The sequence below is a fragment of the Chrysemys picta genome, chromosome 3, assembly GCF_011386835.1.
Source record: "Chrysemys picta bellii isolate R12L10 chromosome 3, ASM1138683v2, whole genome shotgun sequence".
NCBI classification, from domain to species: Eukaryota; Metazoa; Chordata; order Testudines; family Emydidae; genus Chrysemys; species Chrysemys picta.
Window position 1 is genome coordinate 182,327,553 of NC_088793.1, and position 11,314 is coordinate 182,338,866.

The 11,314-nt window shown below is 42.3% G+C and overlaps 1 protein-coding gene across 2 annotated transcripts in view; it reads left to right on the plus strand.

Annotated features, from left to right (window-relative positions):
• FSHR (follicle stimulating hormone receptor) overlaps positions 1-3,354 on the plus strand; it is a 174,944-nt gene extending 171,590 nt beyond the window's left edge. For both annotated transcript variants that reach the window (XM_065590726.1, XM_065590725.1), the window contains exon 10: positions 1,768-3,354. In XM_065590726.1, the coding sequence (XP_065446798.1) occupies positions 1,768-2,998 (1,231 nt within the window). In that variant the 3' untranslated portion in view covers positions 2,999-3,354. The remainder of the gene's footprint in view (positions 1-1,767) is intronic.
• Positions 3,355-11,314: the final 7,960 nt, after the last annotated feature.

The following is an 11,314-nucleotide window of genomic DNA, read 5'->3' on the forward strand; positions in this document are numbered from 1 at the left end:
AAGTCTGCATAAATTGAGGAAAAGATGGCAGTGAATGTAATTTGCTTATCTGGAGCATCTTGTCTCATTTGTCAACTTTTGGCACCCTCTTTTGGACCATTATACACCCTCCCTACCCCTTTGCTTCCTTGGTTTGTTTCTTGAGATCCACACCAAATTCTCGGAAGAGAATACATATTTCAGTCCCTTTGCATAAAAAGTGATGATTGGAAAATTTCAGTGAAAAATTAAAACATTCTAATTTTTTTTTTTGCATTCTCCCTGCCCTCTCCCATTTTTCAACCAGCTGTATGTTTTGCAATGATATTTTGTCATTATTTATGTGATTTCACCTCAAGCTATACTTTAGCACCTATAGACCCTGACTCTGCAAACCCTTATACATGTGCTTAACTTTATGCATGACAGTAATCTCATTGAAACCAATGGGATTAATCATCTCTCTAAAGTTAAGCATGTGTATAAGATTTGTAGGACTGGGGCCTCAAATCTTGACCAATGACTTAGATATTGGCATAAAAAGTACGCTTATTAAGTTTGCAGATGATACCAAACTAGGAGGGATTGCAACTGCTTTGGAGGATAGGGTCAACATTCAAAATGATCTGGACAAAGTGGAGAAATGGTCTGAGGTAAACAGGATGAAGTTTAATAAAGACAAATGCAAAGTACTTCACTTAGGAAGTAACAATCAGTTTCATACATACAGAATGGGAAGAGACTGTCTAGGAAGGAATATGGCAGAAAGGGATCTAGGGGTTATAGTGGACCACAAGCTAATTATGAGTCAACAGTGTGATGCTGTTGCAAAAAAAGCAAACATGATTCTGAGATGCATTAACAGGTGTGTTGTGAGCAAGACACGAGAAGTCATTCTTCCGCTCTACTCTGCACTGATTAGGCCTCAACTGGAGTATTGTGTCCAGTTCTGGGTACCGCATTTCAAGAAAGATGTGGAGAAATTGGAGAGGGTCCAGAGAAGAGCAACAAAAATGATTAAAGGTCTAGAGAACATGACCTATGAAGGAAGGCTGAAAGAATTGGGTTTGTTTAGTTTGGAAAAGAGAAGACTGAGAGGGGACATGATAGCAGTCTTCAGGTATCTAAAAGGGTGTCATAAGGAGGTGGGAGAAAACTTGTTCATCTTAGCCCCTAAAGATAGAACAAGAAGTAATGGGCTTAAACTGCAGCAAGGGAGGTTTAGGTTGGACATTAGGAAAAAGTTCCTAACTGTCAGGGTGGTTAAAAACTGAAATAAATTGCCTAGGGAGGTTGTGGAATCTCCATCTCTGGAGATATTTAAGAGTAGGTTAGATAAATGTCTATCAGGGATGGTCTAGACAGTATTTGGTCCTGCCATGAGGGCAGGGGACTGGACTCGATGACCTCTCGAGGTCCCTTCCAGTCCTAGAGTCTATGAAATAATCAGTTAATAAGAGGTGCAGAGTTGTTAATGGGAACTGCATGATATCTCTTATTTATTGTAAAAAGAACAGGAGTACTTGTGGCACCTTAGAGACTAACAAATTTATTTGAGCATAAGCTTTCATGGGCTACAGCCTACTTCATCCTGTTGCATCTGATGAAGTGGGCTGTAGCCCATGAAAGCTTATGCTCAAATAAATTTGTTAGTCTCTAAGGTGCCACAAGTACTCCTGTTCTTTTTGCAGATATAGACTAACATGGCTGCTACTCTGAAACCTTACTTATTGTATTTCTTCTGCTATATGTTTTAGGCACTAACTATATTCTGTTCTTCCATTCCAGTTTTGCATTGCATCCAATATGTAATAAATCTGATGTCATGCAAGATGCTGATGAGCAGCCTGCGGACAGGGTGCACAGAAGATCTGCAGCTGAGGATTACATTTCCAACTACATAGGTTTTGACTCACTAGAAAATGAATTTGACTTTGACTACGGCTTATGTAATGAAGTAGTACATGTGGCTTGCTCTCCTAAGCCTGATGCCTTCAATCCTTGTGAAGATATCATGGGATACAATATTCTCAGAGTCCTGATATGGTTTATCAACATTCTAGCTATCACTGGGAACATCACTGTATTGGTTATTTTAATAAGCAGTCAATATAAACTCACTGTCCCTCGGTTTCTAATGTGCAATCTTGCATTTGCAGACCTTTGTATAGGCATCTATCTGTTGTTGATTGCATCTGTAGATATACAGACCAAAAGCCAGTATTACAACTATGCCATAGACTGGCAAACTGGTGCGGGATGCAGTGCTGCAGGGTTTTTCACTGTGTTTGCGAGCGAACTTTCAGTTTACACACTGACTGTGATCACTCTGGAAAGATGGCATACAATCACCTATGCCATGCAACTGGACCGCAAGGTTCGATTTCGGCACGCCATGGTTATTATGATTTTTGGTTGGATGTTTGCCTTCACTGTGGCCCTTCTTCCCATATTTGGAGTCAGCAGCTACATGAAAGTCAGCATTTGCTTGCCCATGGATATAGAAACACCCCTTTCCCAGGCTTATATCATATTCCTTTTAGTACTGAATGTTCTTGCATTTATGATCATCTGTACCTGTTACATCTGCATCTACTTTACAGTGAGAAACCCTAATGTCATCTCTTCAAACAGTGACACCAAAATTGCCAAGCGCATGGCTATACTGATCTTCACCGATTTTCTGTGCATGGCACCAATATCTTTTTTTGCAATATCGGCATCACTCAAGCTTCCTCTCATCACTGTGTCCAAATCCAAGATCCTCCTGGTTTTGTTCTACCCTATCAATTCATGTGCCAATCCTTTCTTGTATGCAATTTTCACAAAGACCTTCCGCAGAGATTTCTTCATTTTACTGAGCAAGTTTGGTTGCTGCGAAATGCAAGCCCAAATTTATAGAACAGAGACTTCCTCATCTGTCCATAATTCCCATATGAGAAATGGCCATTGTACTCCAGCTTCTAAAACCAGTGATGGAACTATTTATTCATTAGTTCCTCTGAATCACTTGAACTGAAATATTTGTGTGGATTTACGTATATGGCAGCATGATTGTTTTTAACTGTGAATTTGTAAAATGATTTTAACATAACATGTAAAGGTATATTTTCAATGGGAAAACATTTTTATTTTCTGCTGTACGTTTTATTTTTATGAACAGCCAGCAAAAGTGACATATCATCTTCAGTTTTTGAAGGACAACCAACAAAACTTCAGTTAACACTTTTTTGAAGAATGTCTCAAGAATGACAAACTCTGGAGAATGTATTCTCTCCCCACACTTTTCTAAAGTTGTCCTAGGATATGTAATGCATTGTGTTTGAGAATCCAGTGTTGAGTAAGAATGCAGAATTAAAATGTTTTGCTGTAAAACATACTAGAGATCTTGTTAAGGGTACAATAACTTGACAAAGTAGTAATATAAACTACACATTCATAGAATCATAGAATATCAGGGTTGGAAGGGACCTCAAGAGGTCATCTAGTCCAACCCCCTGCTCAAAGCAGGACCAATTCCTGACATTCAGCTGACAAAAGCTAAAGTGCAAGATTATTTCACTTACCCCCGCACATTGGTATTGGAAGAGGAGATTTTGGTCCACATTGTTTTTGTTTCCATCACCAAAGCAGGGGCTAAAAGGCACCTTCAAGTCAGTACTGGTCCATTTCTGACCCAAATCCATGTGATGGGAAGTGCACGTAAAAGTACACTAGCAAATGGTTGATACACTTTTCCTTAGTGAGCTGAATGTAGTTGCAGAAGTCGCTCTCATTTCAAAACAACATTGTTTGAATCTGGTGATTAAGAGTATTTGTGACTTTGTACCACCAGATTCTGACACGTGAATGGACAAACACCTTGATCCTGCAAGTCCCTTTGGGCACCTGTAGCAAGCTGCATTGAACTTGGAGGGAAGAGCACAGGCTGCAGGAGGACAGAGTTTGGCGGAGGCAACAGCCAATTTGTATGCACTTGATTTGGTTCCTCTAGCACTTGCACCAGGAAATTGTCCCCTACACTTTCCAAAAACTTCCTGGATTGTCTATGCACTGCTGTATTGCTCTCCCAGCAGATATTGGGGTGATTGACATCCCCCATGAGAACCAGGGCATTTCCACCTTATCCCCCTGATATGGTGGTCTATAGCAGACTCCCACCATGACGTCACCCTTGTTGCTCACACTTCTAAACTTAATCCAGAGATTCTCAGGTTTTTCTGCAGTTCCATACTGGAGCTCTGAGCAGTCATACTGCTCTCTTACATACAATGCAATTCCCCCACCTTTTCTGCCCTGCCTGTCCTTCCTCAACAGTTTATATCCATCCACGACAGTGCTCCAGTCATGTGAGTTATCCCACCAAGTCTCTGTTATTCCAATCACATCATAGTTCCCTGACCGTGCCAGGACTTCCAGTTCTCCCTGCTTGTTTACCAGGCTTCTTGCATTTGCGTATAGGCACTTAAGATAACTCGCTGATCGTCCTGATTTCTCAGTATGAGGCAGGAGTCCTCCCCTCTTGCACTCTCCTGCTCGTGCTTCCTCCTGATATCCCACTTCCTCACTTACCTCAGGGCTTTGGTCTCCTTCCCCCAGTGAACCTAGTTTAAAGCCCTCCTCACTAGGTTAGCCAGCATGCTTGCAAAGATGCTCTTCCCTCTCTTCGTTAGGCGGAGCCCATCTCTACCTAGCACTCCTTCTTGGAACACCATCCCATGGTCAAAGAATTGAAAGCCTTCTCTCTGACACCACCTGTGTAGCCATTTGTTGACTTCCACGATTCGACCTTCTCTACCTGGTCCTTTTCCTTCCACAGGGAGGATGGACGAGAACACCACTTGCACCTCAAACTCCTTTATCCTTCTTCCCAGAGCCACGTAGTCTGCAGTGATCCGCTCAAGGTCATTCTTGGTGCCCACGTGGAGAAGCAGGAAGAAGTAGTGATCCAAGGGCTTGATGAGTCTCAGCAGTCTCTCCGTCACATCGTGAATCCTAGCTCCTGGCAAGCAGCACACTCCTCGGTTTTCCCGGTCAGGACGGTAGAGAGATGACTCAGGCCTCCTTAGGAGAGAGTCCCCGACTACCACCACCCACCTCCTTCTCTTGGGAGTGGTGGTCATGCAACCCCCATCCCTAAGACAGTGCATCTCATGCCTTCCAATTGGCAGAGTCTCCTTCTGCTCCCATCCTTCAGATATGTCATCTAGTCCACTCTCCGCATTAGTACCTGTGGAGAGAACATGAAAATGGTTGCTCACCTCTATCTGCATTGCTGGTACATGGACGCTCCTCTTTCTTCTTCTGGAGGTCACATGCTGCTAATTTTCCTCACCGTCCTTCTGTCCCCACTGCCCAGCCTGCTCTGATTCTTCAGAATGTTGTGCCCGTAGAAGCATATCCTGACATCTGTCCAGGAAATATTCCTTTTTCTCTTATGCAACGCAGGGTTGATACTTGTTTCTCCAGACCTTGAACATTCTCTTCCAATATGGAGAACAGCTTTCACTTTGTACAGACAAAGTCGCTTCTGTCCTGTGGAAGAAAGATAAACATGGCACATCCTGTGCAGGTCACAACAGCCGATCGCTCACCATCCATATTACCTTTCTTCTAAGAGCTTCCTCAGCTGTTGCAGTAACTACTCAGAGAAGGCTGCAAGATGAAAGCCTCAGTGGGCTCTCCCCAGGTGAACTCCCAGTCAAACTCCCTCTGTTAGTCTCTTTGCTGTTTGCTGCTCAGCTGGTTCGCAACTGGCTGCCTTTTTATAACAATCAGGCCTACTCAAGGCATACCTGGAACAAAGCACTCCCAATTCACACTTTTCAAACAATCAAGCACACGGTCAAACTGACAAACTGTCCCTGCTACAGACACTCAGATACTCAGATACAGATAGTAATTTTGTATCATCTGCAAATTTTGCCACCTCACTGTTTACCCCTTCTTCCAGATCATTTATGAATAGGACTGGCCCAGAACAGACTCCTGGGGGACACCACTATTTACCTCTCTCCATTCTGAAAACTGACCGTTTATACCTACCCTTCGTTTCCTATCTTTTAACCAGTTACCAATCCATGAGAGCACCTTCCCTCTTATCCTATGGCAGCTTACTTTGCGTAAGAGCCTTTGGTGAGGGACTTTGTCAAAGGCTTTCTGAAAATCTAAGTACACTCTATCCACTGGATCCCCTTGGTCCATATGCTTGTTGACCCCCTCAAAGAATTCTAGTATATTGGTGAAGCATGATTTCCCTTTACTAAAACCATATTGACTCTTCTGCAACAAATTATGTTCATCTATATGTCTGACAATATTGTTCTTTATTATAGTTTCAACCAGTTTGCCCAGTACTGAAGTCAGATTTACAAGCCTGTAATTGCCAGGATCACCTCTGGAGTCCTTTTTAAAAATTGCCATCACATTAGCTATCCTCCAGTCATCTGGTACAGAAGCTGATTTAAATGATAGGTTACAGACTACAGTTAGTAGTTCTACAATTTCACTTTTGAGTTCCTTCAGACCTCTTAGGTGAATACCATCTGGTCCTGGTGACTTATTGCTGTTTAATGTATCAATTTGTTCCAAAACCTCCTCTAATGATACCTAAATCTGGGCCAGTTCCTTGGATCTGTCGCCTAAAAAGAATGGCTCAAGTTTGGGAATCTCCCTCACATCCTCAGCCATGAAGACCGATGCAAAAAAACATTTAGTTTCTCCTCAATGGCCTGAGAGCTGGTCTACACTGGGGGGGGGGGGAGGGGATTGATCTAAGATATGCAACTTCAGCTATGAGAATAGCGTGGCTGAAGTTGACGTATCTTAGATCGATTTACCTCGCATCCTCACGGCGCGGGATCGACGGCCGCAGCTCCCCCGTCAACTCCGCTTCCATCTCTTGCTCTGGTGGAGTTCCAGAGTCGACAGGGAGCGCGTTCGGGGATCGATTTATCGCATCTAGACGAGACGCAATAAATCGATCTCCGATAGATCGATTACTGCCCGCTGATCCAGCGGGTAGTGAAGATGTACCCTTAGTGTCCTTGAGTGCTCCTTGATCGTCCAGTGGCCCCACTAGTTGTTTAGCAGGCTTCCTGCTGCTGATGTACTTAAAAAAAAATTTGCTTATTACTTTTTGAGTCTTTGGTTAACTGTTCCTCAAATTCTTTTTTGGCCTTCCTAATTGTATTTTTACACTTCATTTGCCAGTGTTTATACTCATTTCTATTTTCCTCTCTAGAATTCAACTTCCACTTTTTAAAGGATGCCTTTTTGCCTCTCACTGCTTCTTTTACTTTGTTGTTTAGCCACGGTGGCTCTTTTTTGATTCTCTTACTATGTTTTTTTAATTTGGAGTATACATTTAAGTTGAGCCTCTATTATGGTGTCTTTAAAAAGTTTCCACGCAGCTTGCAGAGATTTCACTTTTGGCACTGTACCCTTTAATTTCTGTTTAACTAACCTACTCATTTTTGTGTAGTTCCCCTTTCTGAAATTAAATGCTAGTGTTGGGCCGCTGTGGTGTTTTTCCTGCCACAGGGATATTAAATTTAATTATATTATGGTCACTATTACCAAGCAGTCCAGTTATATTCACCTCTTGGACCAGATCCTGTGCTCCACTTAAGACTAAATCAAGAATTGTCTCTCTCCTGGTGGGTTCCAGGACCAGCTGCTCCAAGAAGCAGTCATTTAAGGTGTCAAAAAACTTTATCTCTGCATTCTGTCCTGAGGTGACATGTACCCAGTCAATATGGGGATAATTGAAATCCCCCATTATTATTATTGAGGGTTTTTTTTATTTTAATAGCCTCTCTAATCTCCCTGAGCATTTCACAGTCACGATCACCATCCTGGTCAGGTGGTCAGTAATATATCCCTACTTCTATATTCTTATTATTAGAGCATGGAATTTCTATCCATAGAGGTTCTATGGTACAGTTTGATTCATTTACAATTTTTACTTCATTTGATTCTATGCTTTCTTTCACATATAATGCCATTCCCCCACCAGCACAATCTGTTCTGCCCTTCTGATATATTTTGTACCCTGGTATTACTGTATCCCATTGATTATCTGCATTACATCAAGTTTCCATGATGCCTATTATATCAATATCCTCATTTAATATGAGGCACTCTAGTTCACCCATTTTATTATTTAGACTTCTAGCATTGGTATATAAGCACTTTAATAACTTGTCTCCTTTTAACTGTCTGTCATTACACGATGTAATTGAATGGGACTCTTTTTTATTTGACTGTTTCTGATCAGACCCTGCCTGTATTTTATCATTTTCCATCCTCTCATCCTCACTAGGACATAGAGATTCTCTATTAATAGATCCTCCCCTAAGGGATGTTCGAACCATGTGCTCCTCCGCACCTGTCAGCTTTCTCCCAGCCCTTAGCTCTACAAACTTTTTAATGTTAAGTGCCAGCAATCTGGTTCCATTTTGGTTTAGGTGGAGCCCATCCTTCCTGTATAGGCTCCCCCTTTCCCAAAAGTTTTCCCCAGTTCTTAATAAATCTAAACCCCCTCGTCCCTACACCATCATCTCATCCACGCATTGAGACACTGCAGTTCTGCCTGTCTAATTGGCCCTGCGCGTGGAACTGGGAGCATCTCAGAGAATGCTGTGCTTAGTCATAGTAGAGGCCATCACAGGGAAGTCCATTAAGGGTAGATAGGCATCTTCCATGGTCCATTGTAAGTTAAGTGTTTCTCGAAGAGCCATTTAACTTGAATAGTCCCTTCAAAATGTGCAGGCTAAATACCTTACCACATGAGCAAACCTTTGAAATAGAGGTAATAGTTTAAATACAAAAATGATACATCCATACAAATAGCATAACCATATTTAGCAAATCATAACCTTTTCATAGACACCTTACTTGACATACTTTGTACAAGATTTTTTGCACTTATAGTGGTAGACCAGTCCACACAAGAGATCCACTACCTGGACACTACCGTAAAAATAAGTGACGGTCACATAAACGCCACCCTATACCAGAAACCTACTGACTGCTATACTTACCAACATATCTCCAATTTCCATCCAGGACACATCACACGATCCATTGTCTACAGCCAAGCCTTAAGATACAACTGCATTTGCTCCAATCCCTCAGACAGAGACAAACACCTACAAGATCTCTATCAAGCATTCTTAAAACTACAATACCCACCTGGGGAAGTGAGGAAACAGATTGACAGAGTGAGACTGATACCTAGAAATCACCTACTACAGGACAGGCCAACAAGGAAAATAACAGAACACCACTGGCCATCACGTACAGCCCCCAGCTAAAACCTCTCCAGCGCATCAACAATGATCTACAACCTATCCTGGAAAACAATCCCCCACTCTCACAAGCCTTGGAAGGCAGGCCAATCCTCGCTTACAGACAGCCCCCCAACCTGAAGCAAATACTCACCAGCAACTACACACCACGCCACAGAAACACTAACCCAGGAACCAATCCCTGTAACAAACCCAGTTGCCTTCTCTGTCCCCATATCTACTCTAGCGACACCATCATAGGCTCATTCACTTGCACATCTACTAATGTGATATATGCCATCATGTGCCAGCAATGCCCCTCTGCTATGTACATTGGCCAAACCAGAAAGTCTCTACGTAAAAGGATAAATGGACACAAATCTGACATCAGGAATGATAACATACAAAAGCCAGTAGAACACTTCAATCTCCCTGGACACTCAATAACAGATTTAAAAGTAGCCATACTTCAACAAAAAAACTTCAGAAATAGACTTCAAAGAGAAACTGCTGAGCTACAATTCATTTGCAAACTTAACACCATCAATTTAGATTTGAATAGGGACTGGGAGTGGCTGGCTCACAACAAAAGCAATCTTCCCTCTCTTGGTATTGACACCTCCTCATCAATTATTGGGAGTGGACTACATCCACCTTGACTAAATTGGTCTTCAACATTGGTTCGCCACTTGTAAGGTAACTCCCTTCTCTTCATGTGCCAATATATATTTATGCCTGTATCTGTAATTTTCACTCCATGCATCTGAAGAAGTGGGTTTTTTACCCACAAAAGCTTATGCCCAAATAAATCTGTTAGTCTTTAAGGTGCCACCGGACTCCTCATTGTTTTAGTGGTAGCAACAATGATCTACATGATCATATTTTAATTAGATAACGTCACAGAATGACTTTGAAGGAAATTAACTAATTAATTATGAAGGATTGAGACAAGTTATTGCAGAGATTCTGGGGGGAGTATGTGGTGGGTTTTAGGGCACACTTTTGAAGACTCAGCTTTAAGCAAGGGTGCTGTGTAATTTGAGGGTCTGAGCGAACTAGCAGATTGTCTCCTTCATCGGTGGAATCTGCAAGAGCGAAATGCACTTAATAAATTAATGAGAGGAGACTGAGTGCATATTGAAATATCTTTAGTTGTGCTGCCCCCAGAATGCAAAGAGTACATTCTACTATTGGCCACCTTATCCCCATGATTTGGAGGATTTGTTAGCAAGAGTCAAGCACTGGTGGGGGTCAAATAAGACATCAGTCTTAGTGCCAGAAGCCAAGATTCTTTGAGTGGAATCCAGCCTCAGAGGCAAGAGATTCCAGGGGATAGGACGGGGGGGAGGGAATGGTCAAGATTATTAAACAGCACGCTGATCTGGACCACATTGGGGAAGAAAATTTGCAATTTGCAAAGCTAGAAGGTCCTGGACCTTGGGCACCACATGAAATTAATAATTTGACTGTGCCAATAATGATTGCTCTTCCTAGATGGACCGGGAATCCTAAAAAAATTGGCATATGTTAACAGTCTGGATACAATGGAGAATGGGATGTATAAATAGCATTATCCCAGTGTGAAAATGGCAATACAAGGAGGAGATTACATAAACACATCTTGTTGTAAAGAAATAAAGCACAGATGGGTCGTGCTCAGCACAAATGAACCGGTCCACGGGCAAGGGAGGTTGGGCCCGACTAGTCATTAAGAACCGAATGAAAGAGGCAGTACAGCTTGGAGACACAGTATGTGCTTTGAGAAACCACAACTTTTTGGTTGGGTCAGCACTGTGTCAAAAATGATACATGCATACAAATAACATAACCATATTCTACCTTTTTTTTTAAACAAGGGACTAGATTCTCTGCTTTGCTTAGTTTACACTCAGAGAAGGGGGGGGCATGATGGACCTGATTCTCGGCCAATCTCTGGCTCATGTTAGAAGGGCCCAGTGGCTGCTATAACCTGTGCCAGCTGGCAATGGGTCCCAAGAGACCATCTGCCAGCTGAAGATGACTAGAGTTGCAGTGTCTTCTGGTCA